The following is a 16,251-nucleotide window of genomic DNA, read 5'->3' as shown; positions in this document are numbered from 1 at the left end:
GTAGACTACGATGGCGGCGCAAGTTGTGAGATGAGGCAAAACCCTAGGTGTTTTTCGGTGTGTCTCTGGCCGCAGCCGGTAGCTGTATATATATTAGGACCAGAGGAGGTATTGTGTCGCGACCACAATCCCAAACCGACTCGGTTTCTAATTCGTATACTTACCGGACAAGAAATCAAAAACTTGTCTGCCAAGACATAAAAATAAAACGGCAAAAGGAAGCTGCGCTCCTGCAAGGAGACGGACCAGATTTCGGCGGACCATTCACGCGCATGTCGCATGTACGCCTCGCCTCGCCACGCCACGCCACGCCACGGCCCGGCCCGGCCCGGCCAGGCGAGGCGAGGCGAGCGAGCGCGCGCGTGTGGTTTTCCCTTTCTCTTCTCACACACCACTTAGAGTGGTGGAGAGAACCCACTATATAAAGAGGTCCAACTCTTCTTCAACTTCTAAGGTGGGACTAAACTTAGCACCACCACTTGCCATTTTACACATGGGCTTTGAGATTTCAGAAATTGCTATGGGCCTAGCCCATTAATTCTAACAGAGGCGGAGCTCCTCGCGGCGGAACACCAAGTCGGGGAGGGGTCCTCCGGCGACGCCGTCGACCTCCAGCCGCAGCACCCTGTCAGAGAAACTCTCTGAATTGAACGCGACCTCGAAGCTGGGCAACCCGCCCCCGCGCGAGATGTCCAGGCCAATCTCCGCCTCCGCCGGCGCCCCCGTGGTGGCGGCCCCTTCGCCGCCAGCCATGCGCCCCGCCGCTGCCAGAAGAGGTTGGAGGCGCGGGAGGGACAGCGTGGCCGTAGCCATAGCCGGATTGTTCCAGAAGGCGAGGCGAGGTTCAAACTTTTGGGAGAGCCGCCAACCTTTTCAATTTTTCGGGGAGAGGAGGGAGGAGGGAATGGGACTTCAGTCTTTTGTTTTTTGAGACTTCAGTCTTTGTTCAGCCACTGACGTGTGGGCCCGGGGCCATATGTCAGTGGGCGTCACGGCATGTCAGGAGAGCCACGTCCGAAAAACATAGCCAATTGTCTGATTGCGCATTGAATTTAAATTGTTTAGACCAAAATACACACAAAACTTTTAAATGGATTTCTTCTACGCCAGATTGTGGTATTCAATATGCTAATCAAATTTTAAGTTTGATGTAACTCACGTTTCACTTAAATTAATGGGATAATTGATATTGTGCCCTTAGTTCGGTCTCACTAGGCTGGTTTGCCTCTAATTTTTAAAACCCATGATCCTGCCCAAGTGCGTTAGGTCCTCTTATGTTCCGTCCCAATTTCGTCCAAAATGGTCTACAAAATGTCTCCCTAACAGTCAAACGCCTTTGACTGGATGGAATTGGGATAGAAGGGCAAAACCATAAGGGGACCAAATGTACTTGGGCAGGACCACGAGTTTTTCAAAATTAAGGGCAAACCTGCCAAGTGGGACACAACTAAGGGTATAATATCAATTATACCTAAAATAATTATTTTTAGTTAGTTATTACTCAAACTAGGGACTTTTATCAATGGAAGTACTTTGCGATAACTTTTGGATTAGAAAATCTTTATCACATCTCTAAATAGTTTTTGAGGCTAGAGGGGAAAAACCCAAGTGGGTCATTGCCTTCCCGTAAAAAAAAGTCCTTGTCCAAGCCTCCACTTTAGCTAGGCCCTCAAAATTTTCTCAAACCCCCATAGAAGTAGGGACTCTTCCCTCACCCCAAGCCCCTTTCAGAGGTTGTGATGTGGTAGAAGTGTTTGATGCGCGCCAACTTTATGTTCTCGTCACTGACCATCTGGTCCTCTGTTGCCGTCCACCAGCATGCAACCCCACCCACCGGCCTTCCTGCCTTCTTTCTTTTCATGCACACACACCTTGTTGGAAATATGCCCTAGAGGCAATAATAAATTGGTTATTATTATATTTCCTTGTTCATGATAATCGTTTATTATCCATGCTAGAATTGTATTGATAGGAAACTCAGATACATGTGTGGATACATAGACAACACCATGTCCCTAGTAAGCCTCTAGTTGACTAGCTCGTTGATCAATAGATGGTTACGGTTTCCTGACCATGGACATTGGATGTCGTTGATAACGGGATCACATCATTAGGAGAATGATGTGATGGACAAGACCCAATCCTAAGCCTAGCACAAGATCGTGTAGTTCGTTTGCTCAGAGCTTTTCTAATGTCAAGTATCATTTCCTTAGACCATGAGATTGTGCAACTCCCGGATACCGTAGGAATGCTTTGGGTGCACCAAACGTCACAGCGTAACTGGGTGGCTATAAAGGTGCACTACAGGTATCTCCGAAAGTGTCTGTTGGGTTGGCACGAATCGAGACTGGGATTTGTCACTCCGTGTAAACGGAGAGGTATCTCTGGGCCCACTCGGTAGGACATCATCATAATGTGCACAATGTGACCAAGGAGTTGATCACGGGATGATGTGAATTACGGAACGAGTAAAGAGACTTGCCGGTAACGAGATTGAACAAGGTATAGGGATACCGACCATCGAATCTCGGGCAAGTAACATATTGATAGACAAAGGGAATTGAATACGGGATTGATTGAATCCCCAACATCGTGGTTCATCCGATGAGATCATCGTGGAACATGTGGGAGCCAACATGGGTATCCAGATCCCGCTGTTGGTTATTGACCGGAGAACGTCTCGGTCATGTCTTCATGATTCCCGAACCCGTAGGGTCTACACACTTAAGGTTCGATGACGCTAGGGTTATAGGGAAAGTATGTACGTGGTTACCGAATGTTGTTCGGAGTCCCGGATGAGATCGCTGACGTCACGAGGAGTTCCGGAATGGTCCGGAGGTAAAGATTTATATATGGGAAGTCCTGTTTTGGTCACCGGAAAAGTTTCGGGTGTTATCGGTAATGTACCGGGACCACCGGGAGGGTCCCGGGGATCCACCAAGTGGGGCCACCAGCCCCAGAAGGCTGCGTGGGCCAAGTGTGGGAGGGGACCAGCCCCAGGTGGGCTGGTGCGCCCCCCCCCCCCCACCAGGGCCCAAGGCGCATGGGAGAGTGGGAGGGGGCAAACCCTAGGTCCAGATGGGCCTTAAGGCCCACCCTAGTGGCGCCCCCCCTCCTCCCCTTGGCCGCCCCCTAGATGGGATCTAGGGCTGGCCGCCAGCCCTTGGGGGTGGAAACCCTAGAGGGGGCGCAGCCCCTTCCCCCCTATATATAGTTGAGGTTTGGGGCTGCCCAAGACATGAGAACGTCTCTCTTCCGGCGCAGCCCTACCCCTCTCCCTCCTCCTCTTCCGCGGTGCTTGGCGAAGCCCTGCGGGATTGCCACGCTCCTCCATCACCACCACGCCGTCGTGCTGCTGCTGGATGGAGTCTTCCCCAACCTCTCCCTCTCACCTTGCTGGATCAAGGCGTGGGAGACGTCACCGGGCTGCACGTGTGTTGAACACGGAGGCACCGTTCTTCGGTGCTTAGATCGGAATCAACCGCGATCTGAATCGCTACGAGTACGACTCCTTCATCCGCGTTCTTGCAACGCTTCCGCATAGCGATCTACAATGGTATGTAGATGCACTCCCCTTCCCCTCGTTGCTAGATTACTCCATAGATTGATCTTGGTGATGCGTAGAAAATTTTGAATTTCTGCTACGTTCCCCAACAGTGGCATCATGAGCTAGGTCTATGCGTAGTTTCTATGCACGAGTAGAACACAAAGTAGTTGTGGGCGTAGATGTTGCCAATTCTTCTTGCCGCTACTAGTCTTATCTTGTTTCGGCGGCATTGTGGGATGAAGCGGCCCGGACCGACCTTACACGTACGCTTACGTGAGACAGGTTCCACCGACTGACATGCACTAGTTGCATAAGGTGGCTAGCGGGTGTCTGTCTCTCCCACTTTAGTCGGAACGGATTCGATGAAAAGGGTCCTTACGAAGGGTAAATAGAAATTGGCATATCACGTTGTGGTCTTACGTAGGTAAGAAACGTTCTTGCTAGAAACCTATCCAAGCCACGTAAAAACTTGCAACAACAATTAGAGGACGTCTAACTTGTTTTTGCAGCATGTGCTATGTGATGTGATATGGCCAGAAGATGTGATGAATGATATATGTGATGTATGAGATTGATCATATTCTTGTAATAGGAATCACGACTTGCATGTCGATGAGTATGACAACCGGCAGGAGCCATAGGAGTTGTCTTTATTTTTTGTATGACCTGCGTGTCATTGAATAACGCCATGTAAATTACTTTACTTTATTGCTAAGCGCGTTAGCCATAGAAGTAGAAGTAATCGTTGGCGTGACAACTTCATGAAGACACAATGATGGAGATCATGATGATGGAGATCATGGTGTCATGCTGGTGACAAAGATGATCATGGTGCCCCAAAGATGGAGATCAAAGGAGCAAAATGATATTGGCCATATCATGTCACTATTTGATTGCATGTGATGTTTATCATGTTTACATCTTATTTGCTTAGAACGACGGTAGCATAAATAAGATGATCCCTCACTAAAATTTCAAGAGACGTGTTCCCCTAACTGTGCACCGTTGCGAAGGTTCGTTGTTTTGAAGCACCACGCGATGATCGGGTGTGATAGATTCTAACGTTCGAATACAACGGGTGTTGACGAGCCTAGCATGTACAGACATGGCCTCGGAACACATGCGAAACACTTAGGTTGACTTGACGAGCCTAGCATGTACAGACATGGCCTCGGAACACAAGAGACCGAAAGGTCGAACATGAGTCGTATAGCAGATACGATCAACATGGAGATGTTCACCGATAATGACTAGTCCGTCTCACGTGATGATCGGACACGGCCTAGTTTGACTCGGATCATGTATCACTTAGATGACTAGAGGGATGTCTATCTGAGTGGGAGTTCAATAATCAGATGAACTTCATTATCATGAACATAGTCAAAAGGTCTTTGCAAATTATGTCATACGCTTTAGTTCTACTGTTTGAGATATGTTCCTAGAGAAAATTTAGTTGAAAGTTGGTAGTAGCAGTTATGCGGACTGGGTCCGTAAACTGAGGATTGTCCTCATTGCTGCACAGAAGGCTTATGTCCTTAATGCACCGCTCGGTGTGCTGAACCTCAGCGTCGTCTGTAGATGTTACGAAACATCTGACATACACGTTTTGATGACTACGTGATAGTTCAATGCGTAATGCTAACGGTTTAGAATTGTGGCACAAGAGACGTTTTTGAAACGTCGTAGAACATATGAGATGTTCTGAAGACTGAAATTGGGATTTCAGACTAGTGCCCACATCAAGAGGTATGAGACCTCTGACAAGTTTCTTAAGCCTGCAAACTAAGGGAGAAAATCTCAATCGTTGAGCATGTGCTCAGATTGTCTGAGTACTACAATCACTTGAATCGAGTGGGAGTTAATCTTCCAGATGATATAGTGATAGTTCTCCATAATCACTGCCACCAAGCTATTAGAGCTTCGTGATGAACTATAAATATCAAGGAGGAGCATCAATTGTTGATGGTTAGTAAAACCACTAGTTTAAGAAGGGCAAGGGCAAAAGGGATACTTCATGAAACAGCAAAACGCTTGCTGCTCTAGTGAAGAATCCCAAGGTTGAACCCAAACCCGAGACTAAGTGCTTCTGTAATGAGGGGAACGGTCACTGAAGCAGGACTACCCTAGATACTTGGTAGATGAGAAGGCAGGCAAGGTCGACAGAAGTATATTGGATATACATTGTATGAATGTGTACTTTACTAGTACTCCTAGCAGCACCAGGGTATTAGATACCGGTTCGGTTGCTAAGTGTTAGTAACTCGAAATAAAAGCTGCGGAATAAATGGAGACTAGCTAAAGGTGAGATGACGATGTATGTTGGAAGTGTTTCCAAGGTTGATGTGATCAAGCATCGCATGCTCCCTCTACTATCGAGATTTGGTGTTTGCGTTGAGCATGATTGGATTATGTTTATCGCAATACGGTTATTCATTTAAGGAGAATAATGGTTACTCTGTTTATTTGAATAATACCTTCAATGGTCTTGCACCTAAAATGAATCTCGATCGTAGTGATACACATGTTCATGCCAAAAGTAATGATAGTACCACATACTTGTGGCACTGCTATTTGAGTCATATTGGGATAAAACGCATGAAGAAGCTCCATGTAGATGGATCTTTGGACTCACTCGTTTTTGAAAAGATTGAGACATGCGAACCATGTCTATTGGTATATATGCATGAAGAAACTCCATGCAGATGGATCGTTTGGACTCACTTGATTTTGAATCACTCGAGACATGCAAATCATACCACATGGGCAAGATGACTGAAAGGCCTCGTTTTCAGTAAGATGGAACAAGAGAGCAACTTGTTGGAAGTAATACATTTTGATGTATACAGTCCAATGAGTGTTGAGGCATGCAGTGGATATCGTTATGTTCTTACTTCACAGATGATTTGAGTAGATGCTGAGTGTATTTACTTGATGAAACACAAGTCTGAATTATTGAAAGGTTCAAGTAATTTCAGAGTGAAGTTGAAGATCGTCGTGACAAGAGGATAAAATGTCTGTGATATGATCATAGAGATGAGTATCTGAGTTACGAGTTTGGCACACAATTAAGACATTGTGGAAAGTGTTTCACAATTAATACCGCCTGGAACACCATAGTGTGATGGTGTGTCCGAACATCATAACTGCACCCTATTGGATATGGTGCATACCATGATGTCTCTTATCGAATTACCACTATCGTTTATGGGTTAGGCATTAGAGACAACCGCATTCACTTTAAAGGGGCACCACGCAACTCCGTTGAGACGACACCGTTTAGAGAAACCTGAGTTGTCGTTTCTTAAAAGCTTGGGGCTGCGATGCTTATGTGAAAAAGCTTCAGGCTAATAAGCTCGAACCCAAAGCGGATAAATGCATCTTCATAGAAAACCCAAAACAGTTGGGTATACCTCCTATTTCAGATCTGGAAGCAAAAGTAATTGCTTCTAGAGACAGGTCCTTTCTCGAGGAAAAGTTTCTCTCGAAAGAATTGAGTGGGAGGATGGTGGAGACTTGATAAGGTTATTGAACCGTCACTTCAACTAGTGTGTAGCAGGGCACAGGAAGTTGTTCCTGTGGCACCTACACCAATTGAAGTGGAAGCTTATGATAGTGATCATGAAACTTCGGATCAAGTCACCACCAAACCTCGTAGGACGACGAGGATGCGTGCTACTTCAGAGTGGTACGTGATCCTGTCTGAGATATCATGTTGTTGGACAATACTGAACCTACGAGCTATGGAGAAGCGATGGTGGGCCCATATTCCGACAAATGGTTAGAAGCCATGAAATCCGTGATAAATGGATCTTTGAGAAGAAGACGGACGTGGACGGTAATGTTACCGTCTATGAAGCTCGACTTGTGGCAAAGAGTATTTCCACAAGTTCAAGGAGTTGACTACGATGAGATTTTCTCATCTGTAGCGATGCTTAAGTCCGTCGGAATCATGTTAGCATTAGCTGCATTTGTGAAATCTGGCAGATGGATGTCAAAACAAGTTTCCTTACCAGTTTTCGTAAGGAAAGGTTGTATGTGATACAATCAGAAAGGTTTTGTCGATCCTAAGGATGCTAAAAGGTATGCTAGCTCCAGCGATCCTTCCATGGACTAGAGCAAGCATCTCGGAGTCAGAATATACGCTTTGATGGAGTGATCAAAGTTTTTGGGTTTATACAAAGTTTGTTAGAAACTTGTATTTACAATAAAGTGAGTGGGAGCGCTGCAACATTTCTGATAAGTATATGTGAATGACATATTGTTGATCCGAAATGATGTAAAATTTATGGAAAGCATAAAGGGTTGTTTGAAAGGAGTTTTTCAAAGGAAGACCTGGATAAAAGCTGCTTACATATTGGGCATCAAGATCTATAGAGATAGATCAAGACGCCCGATGATACTTTCAAAGAACGCACACCTTGACATGATTTTGAAAGAGTTCAAAAATAGATCAGCAAAGAAGGAGTTCTTGGCTGTGTTACAAGGTGTGAGTATTGAGTAAGACTCAAGACCTGACCACAGCAGAAGAGAGAGAAAGGACGAAGGTCGTCCCCTATGCTTTAGACGTAGGCTCTACAGTATGCTATGCTGTGTACCGCACATGTAGTGTGCCTTGCCATGAGTTGGTCAAGGGGTACAATAGTGATCCGGGAATGGATCACATGACAGCGGTCGAACTTATCCTTAGTATCTAGTGGACTAAGGAATTTTTCTCGATTATGGAGGTGAAAAGGAGTTCGTCGTAAAGGGTTACGTCGATGCGAACTTTGACACTAATCCGGATGACTCTGAGTAGTAGACCGGATTCGTATAGTAGAGCAATTATTTGAAATGGCTCCAAATAGCGCGTGATAGCATCCACAAGATGACATAGATATTCGTAAAGCACACACGGATCTGAAAGGTTCAGACCTGTTGACTAATAACCTCTCTCACTAGCATAACATGATCAAACCAGAACTCATTGAGTGTTAATCACATAGAGATGTGAACTAGATTGTTGACTCTAGTAAACTCTTGGGTGTTGGTCGCATGGTGATGTGACCTGTGAGTGTTAATCACATGGTGATGTGAACTAGATTATTGACTCTAGTGCAAGTGGGAGACTGTTGGAAATATGCCCTAGAGGCAATAATAAATTGGTTATTATTATATTTCCTTGTTCATGATAATCGTTTATTATCCATGCTAGAATTGTATTGATAGGAAACTCAGATACATGTGTGGATACATAGACAACACCATGTCCCTAGTAAGCCTCTAGTTGACTAGCTCGTTGATCAATAGATGGTTACGGTTTCCTGACCATGGACATTGGATGTCGTTGATAACGGGATCACATCATTAGGAGAATGATGTGATGGACAAGACCCAATCCTAAGCCTAGCACAAGATTGTGTAGTTCGTTTGCTAAGAGCTTTTCTAATGTCAAGTATCATTTCCTTAGACCATGAGATTGTGCAACTCCCGGATACCGTAGGAATGCTTTGGGTGTACCAAACGTCACAACATAACTGGGTGGCTATAAAGGTGCACTACAGGTATCTCCGAAAGTGTCTGTTGGGTTGGCACGAATCGAGACTGGGATTTGTCACTCCGTGTAAACGGAGAGGTATCTCTGGGCCCACTCGGTAGGACATCATCATAATGTGCACAATGTGACCAAGGAGTTGATCACGGGATGATGTGAGTTACGGAACGACTAAAGAGACTTGCCGGTAACAAGATTGAACAAGGTATAGGGATACCGACGATCGAATCTCGGGCAAGTAACATATCAATAGACAAAGGGAATTGAATACGGGATTGATTGAATCCCCGACATCGTGGTTCATCCGATGAGATCATCGTGGAACATGTGGGAGCCAACATGGGTATCCAGATCCCGCTGTTGGTTATTGACCGGAGAACGTCTCGGTCATGTCTGCATGATTCCCGAACCCGTAGGGTCTACACACTTAAGGTTCGATGACGCTAGGGTTATAGGGAAAGTATGTACGTGGTTACCGAATGTTGTTCGGAGTCCCGGATGAGATCCCGGACTTCACGAGGAGTTCCAGAATGGTCCGGAGGTAAAGATTTATATATGGGAAGTCCTGTTTTGGTCACCGAAAAAGTTTCGGGTGTTATCGGTAATGTACCGGGACCACCGGGAGGGTCCCGGGGGTCCACCAAGTGGGGCCACCAGCCCCAGAAGGCTGCGTGGGCCAAGTGTGGGAGGGGACCAGCCCCAGGTGGGCTGGTGCGCCCCCCCCCCACCAGGGCCCAAGGCGCATGGGAGAGTGGGAGGGGGCAAACCCTAGGTCCAGATGGGCCTTAAGGCCCACCCTAGTGGCGCCCCCCCTCTCCTCCCCTTGGCCGCCCCCCTAGATGGGATCTAGGGCTGGCCGCCAGCCCTTGGGGTGGAAACCCTAGAGGGGGCGCAGCCCCTTCCCCCCTATATATAGTTGAGGTTTGGGGCTGCCCAAGACATGAGAACGTCTCTCTTTCGGCACAGCCCTACCCCTCTCCCTCCTCCTCCTCTTCCGCGGTGCTTGGCGAAGCCCTGCGGGATTGCCACGCTCCTCCATCACCACCACGCCGTCGTGCTGCTGCTGGATGGAGTCTTCCCCAACCTCTCCCTCTCACCTTGCTGGATCAAGGCGTGGGAGACGTCACCGGGCTGCACGTGTGTTGAACGCGGAGGCACCGTTCTTCGGTGCTTAGATCGGAATCAACCGCGATCTGAATCGCTACGAGTACGACTCCTTCATCCGCGTTCTTGCAACGCTTCTGCATCGCGATCTACAATGGTATGTAGATGCACTCCCCTTCCCCTCGTTACTAGATTACTCCATAGATTGATCTTGGTGATGCGTAGAAAATTTTGAATTTCTGCTACGTTCCCCAACACACCTCACTTGGCCACCTCCACATAGCGCCTCTGCGGTCCCCTCTAACGTCGTCAGCCGCCTTCACCGCCTTCCTTCCATCTTCTCGAGCCTCCACCTGAGCAGCCAATCACAGTGTGTGGCAAGAGCTCAATGGGCAGGGTAGAGAAAGGAAAAGAGAGAATAAGAAAGAGAAAAGGATAAACCATCGACTGGCAGATCAAAGATCCCGTAAGGCATAAAAAATCAGGGTGAGACCCGGGGGCTAGTGTTGGAGATGGGGACATTTTTTTTGGCTGAGAAAATGGAGACTAACCCATGTTGGCCTTTATGGGTAATTATTGGAGATACTCTAACATGGCACCACATATGAGACCTTCTATTCCCCATAGTGGCGCGCAATGAGCAAATGCACCCTCCTCCTCCCCCCGCATGTGCTTTGGGCACACCCATGTGTGTTTTCCACCCTTTTTTTGCTTTTTAAACTTTGATAAAATATACAAAATCCCAAGTTCAAAAAATGTTTGGGATTTGAAAAAAGATTCAAAATTTCAGAAAAAGATATCGAATTTGGAAATGTTCATGGAATTTGAAAAAATGTTCTCGGACTTTAAAATGTTCATGAAATTGAAAAAAAATCTAAATTTCAAAAGATGTTCATGAATTTGTTTCCAGATTAAAAATGTTCCCGGATTTTTAAAAGTTCATGAAACTGAAAAAATATTCTAAATTAAAAAAATGAATTTGTTTCCAGATTTAATTTTTTCATGAATACCAAAAATGTTTCGGATTTTGAAAAAGTTCATGAAATTGAAAAAATATTCTAAATTTCAGAAAATGTTCATGAATTTGTTCTCCACTTGAAGCAGCACGCTCGTGTCGGGGGTACCGATACGTGTTACGTCGCTATTACCCGACCTAGGCGCTAAATAGGATCTGCCCCACCATACATGGATGGAGGCAAGGGATGGCCAGCCAGCCAGGGCCAAGGCCCACCAAAGAATCTGATTTACTTGTTGAAAGCAGGTGAACAGTTTTACTTTTTTTTTTTTGAATTTCCTCTATAGCCATAGCCAACCCCTCAACATTTGATTTCATTGTGTTACGTGATATGATACCACCATGCTTCATACTGTACAATTGCAATCAGTCAAGAATATAAAACACGAATCTCTTACTTTCCTCGTTTGACACAAAACCCGACATTTTAAGCACATATGTCAGGGCTTACGTGGATGCCACGTGGACGAAATACTGACATGGGGTGGGCACCACAAGTCAGTCTGCTCCCCTCTACTACGGATCCGCTATACAGCGCGCTGCCACGTAGAGTTGCGCGTAACAAACTAGGTGCCCTGCATCTCAAAAAAAAAAAACTGTGGAAAATCTAAAGTATAGCATGCTATCTCACTCGCCAAAGTCGCTTCCGACTTGAGTTGCACTTCCCAAACCTGGAGTACGATGATAAGTTGCAGAATGCAATCCTGATACGACGACACTCGGCAAAGTTGCTTCAGAGGGTCGTAGTTGCACATTCTGGATGCAGAAACCCAATCTTCAGACCATCTGCCGAGTGAACGATCATTATCACGACCACTTCCAAACAATTGCTTGTGAGTTTGAATCAGGCAAAACTTCTTTCATAACACTGAAACATCAGTGCACAATCTCACATTGGCAGCTTCGCTGTCGAAACTGAGCTGATGATGACGAATCTAGTCCAGAACAGAAAAAGGGGTGAACACCCACGCATGTGGAGCAAAAGACTACGGTGAATCCAGAACGATGATGAACACACACGTTTTACAAAGAAAAAAAGCTAGATATCGCCACAGTTTTCAAGTCTCTCATTGCAGGTAAGAGCTAGCCTCCTTACATCATTCAGGCAAGCCAAGTTTTCCAGCACAGACACCAAAATAATGAAATGAGACCACATAAGGATGAGCGACTAAAAAGAACTCCACGCTGCCAACATTCCAAGCCAACAACTGAAATCCCATTGGACCGATGGACCTGACTTTGCTGCTGAGTGAGATATCATCAAGCTTGTAGTTTTGGCTGCCCCAGCAACACCCTCAAATCAGCTCTCAGATGCAGCACGCCGTTGATGAAGAGGTTGTCGTTGGCAATGAACGTCGACCATGGAATGCCAAATAGATCACTGCATCCATGTGTCTCGTCAGTGGTGGAGATCTTACCCTCCAATTTGCGCACAAACTTTCCTGACGATCTTTTCCTTGCGGCAAACTCGTAATCTACCATGAAACATGATGATCCCTTCATATTTTTGGCGACTCCTAACCAGAGGCCAAAGCTGCACAACTTACTCTGCTCATCCATTTCACAGGTTGCCATCAGATAAAAGCCCCATCCTAGAAGCCGGAATGGGTGCGGGCATATACGCCCAGACGGGAAGAGTTGGGAGCACTCATCGCGTGTTAGATCCAAGTAAACTATAATCTGTGGGCAGGGTTGATCAAAGGCAACCAATTTCACAGGTTTGTACTCGTATGCTCGCTCAGCAAATCGCGAACAAGTTGTTACCTCTGCTGCAAGAGCACCTTCCAACTGCTTCGGGTAAGCCTTGGGTAGAAGTGCCTCAGCAATACGATGAGTTACTTGCTCGCGATCTATATCATTATCAGTGCTTGCTAATATCTCCTGAAGTGTCATACACGTCATATGACTGAAGCGTACCAGAGGAAGTAAACGAGAACTCAAGATCTTACGTCTTTCCTCCAATTCTACGTATCGTGCACGGGCCCAGTCAAGCATGAAGTAATATACGTCATCTTCAGTTTCCACTTGTATGTCAGTACTTGAAAATATGGCTTCTATCCCAGCAAGAGAAATGTTCATCAGCTCACTTTTAAACCTGAAATGAGACCAACAATATCATGAGTACACTGAATACATGATTTTGTGACATCAATATCTGTAGTTTTCTCAGAAAAGAAAATAAAACATGGCTTCATCAAATGGGGATCACTAACTCATAAAAATCCTTGTACTTGTTGGCAAGGAATTCCTTGGATGCATCTATCAAAGGCCGAACTTCATTGACCATTGAAACAGAACAAGGATGGTCTATGTAGAGCAGTGCAGATTCTGTGGTCATAGGCAAGCTTATGAGCAGCTGACTGCAATGCCTCATGCAAGAAAGAACCTCGAACTTGTCTGCAGCCATCAAGATGTCGAGCAGACGAGTGGGCTCAGCTGTAGTCAACTTTCCACTGTACATATAGCTTAAGAGCTCCATAAAAGCATTTTCCTCTGTTTCAAGTAGAATGAAAACATAATGCATAAGGATTACAGAAACAGTTAACCGAAGTAAACAGAAAAAAGGACACACTTATGTATCTTAAATGATTATGTAGGTTGATAGTTGACTTTCAATATCGAGAAAAGCTCCATGGGAGACTGACTTTTTCTTCATCACAGAAGAGACAAAGAAATGGCAAAAACTATCTATGAAGCATAATCCTTCGGTTACCATAAATATTCATGTTTTTCTTTCAAAATTATAGAAAACAGTAACACAGTCACGACAGCAAACTAGAATAAATTATAAGAGGAAGAATGTTACACTTTAGCTATCACCTTACCTGAATCAGTAATCCTAATTGTTGGATTCGTCTGATCAGATTCTTTCATGCCATTTGAGAAAAACTAAGAAGGATGAAGCTTATTAGAAACTTCCACTGACTAGAACAAATGCAGTTCACAACCAGGTTCTCGAAATTACCTTTAGAAAGAAAGGACTTCTTGAAGCAAGAATCGCTGAATTGATATGAATGTTTTTTTCTCGTAAAACTGGTGTACCCACCATCATCGATGAAGAGTCAACACTCTGTTCTTTCTCACCTGCAAAGTATTAGATAAAAGAAATAAAGAAAAAATCGGGTAATATATTATTCTGTTAAAAAACACGGAACACTGTATTTTTCTACAGGTGTAGATTCATGTAATCAATATTCAGAAATAGGATAAAATGGTCATCCAACAACCTGACCATGCTTGTAGCTCTCATAGATGTAACTGACTAACTGCTATCTAATGAGCAGTTCATACTGCACATGCATCTAGTAGCACAAGCAAGTTCAAGTAGCTAAAATAGAAACAAGGTGTTAAGTAAGAACTTGTGGTTATCTCTGTATTTTCTGCAAGCACCAGCCTGTAACCAATATATAGCGTGTATTGAGACAACAGGCAACCAAAGGCTACCTTTGATTAGCAGATTGTGCAAAAACTATACCTGCATCCGTATGAAGTTTTTTGTTTTTACCACGCAAGCTAATGATAACCAATGTTTCAACACTACGAAAAGCGGAGATGGACAGAAAATGCAGACTAATGTTGACTTAGAATTGAAGGATTGAAGGTTATGAAGCAGTTTCTTCTTCACTTCAGATACAGCTAGCTGTTACATCAAGAGCCGACTTGATAACAATATGGTATTCCATACCTATTTGTTCTGTTGCTGCATTAAGAATAAAAATTGGCAGATCTATTGTCGTAAGTACTGACTAGTGAACACACAATAATTTCCCTTTTGAATTATTTGACATGTCCATGCCCCATGGTAACTCACTCAAAACAAGTTCAATTCGAGATCTCTAAATTTTCCCACAGACAAATAATTTTGAAAAAACTAACTACAGGAAATTAATGCCTTCTCCAGATGCTTTGTGACAAACTGTATCGAGAACTGTAATGTGAAGACTGAAGGTTTAAAATCGACAAAGAACAAACATGTTAGCAGAATTCTCAGGTTCAGCTGGCAAGCACCTCTCCAAGTTTTCCCAGCTGAATAGTGGTCAATGTCAATCACAATTGGGTTTATTTTCATCCAATTTTGGGGGTAATCCAACCATGGACTTACATTATTTCAACAGAAAAAAATGTTGACATCAGCTACATCCAATAGTTACAGCATTTTAATAATCTGTTAATAGCAGCTACATACGCACCTTGCTCCTCGCGGCGGCGCTCCTGGTTGGCAGAAGATCCTCCGCAAGATCCCGGCGCGGGGCCGCCGCCGACGATCTCTATCCGCAGCACCCTGTCGGAGAAGGTGGCCGAATCGAACGCGAAGTCGAAGCTGGGCACCACGCCGCCGCGCGAGAAGTCCAGCTCCATCGCCACTGCCGCCCCCGCCCCCGCCGCCGTCGCTGATTCTTCGCCGGTGTCCATGCCCTCCGCCGCGTGCGGGAGAGAGAGAGAGGGACGAAACGCCGGGCGGCGGCCGGCCGTAACCTAGCCGCCGAAGCTTCTCCGAGAAGACGAGAAAGTGAGGCCAGCGGTAGGTATCAGACTTTGCAAACAGGACCCTCGGAAGTCGGAAATGTTAAATTACGGGCACGCTCTCAGGTTTAAAATGCAAAAAGACCATGTCTACTTACAACTTACCATAAAATCACATTCGGCTCCCTGTGGGATGATGCAAAGCCTGATCGTGAGGATGCTGCTATATTTGTTACTCGCTCCGATCAAAAAAAAGAAGTGTCGCATTTTTGAACTAGTTTTGAATAAAGATTAGTTGAAAACTACGACACTTATTATAAATCAAAGGGTGTATAACAAATAAATAGAGCTGTTTTCCTCTTAAAGATATAACTCGCTTAATTTTCATTTTTTAAGGAATTATTCTGTTTTATATTCTACTTCTACAAAAGGAACATAGATTTCACCCGCAAAAAATAAGGAACATAGACAAATACACGCTGAAAACATATTGTTTTTATGGCTTTTGGAGAAGATCTAGTGCTACGTGTACCACACATGGCCCAACTAACAACACTTCTTTCTCTTGAAGATGGAGGTGATAGCCCTTGA

General features: G+C 45.0%; 1 protein-coding gene across 1 annotated transcript; it reads right to left on the bottom strand.

Moving 5' to 3' along the window:
* Window positions 1-12,217: 12,217 nt before the first annotated feature.
* LOC109744812 (BTB/POZ domain-containing protein POB1) lies at window positions 12,218-15,743 on the bottom strand. Its single transcript, XM_020303950.4, has 5 exons — window positions 15,387-15,743; window positions 14,162-14,280; window positions 14,022-14,085; window positions 13,410-13,689; window positions 12,218-13,291 (listed from the first exon to the last, which is right to left on the bottom strand). Exons 1-5 carry the CDS (start codon window positions 15,607-15,609, stop codon window positions 12,457-12,459), a joined length of 1,521 nt encoding a protein of 506 aa, XP_020159539.3. The 5' UTR covers window positions 15,610-15,743; the 3' UTR covers window positions 12,218-12,456.
* Window positions 15,744-16,251: the final 508 nt, after the last annotated feature.

This window comes from Aegilops tauschii, chromosome 5 (assembly GCF_002575655.3).
Source record: "Aegilops tauschii subsp. strangulata cultivar AL8/78 chromosome 5, Aet v6.0, whole genome shotgun sequence".
NCBI lineage: Eukaryota > Viridiplantae > Streptophyta > Magnoliopsida > Poales > Poaceae > Aegilops > Aegilops tauschii.
Note: the sequence above shows the minus strand (reverse complement) of the source record. Positions and strands in the feature narration are given on the sequence as shown.

Bases quoted from the DNA above. Each gene is read 5' to 3' on its own strand.
- LOC109744812 (XM_020303950.4), bottom strand. From the start codon at position 15,609: ATGGACACCGGCGAAGAATCAGCGACGGCGGCGGGGGCGGGGGCGGCA. The intron at 14,086-14,161 runs GTAATTTCGAGA...CATCCTTCTTAG, and splicing joins GAAGTCCTTTCTTTCTAAAG to TTTTTCTCAAATGGCATGAA. The intron at 13,690-14,021 runs GTAAGGTGATAG...TACTTGAAACAG, and splicing joins AATTAGGATTACTGATTCAG to AGGAAAATGCTTTTATGGAG.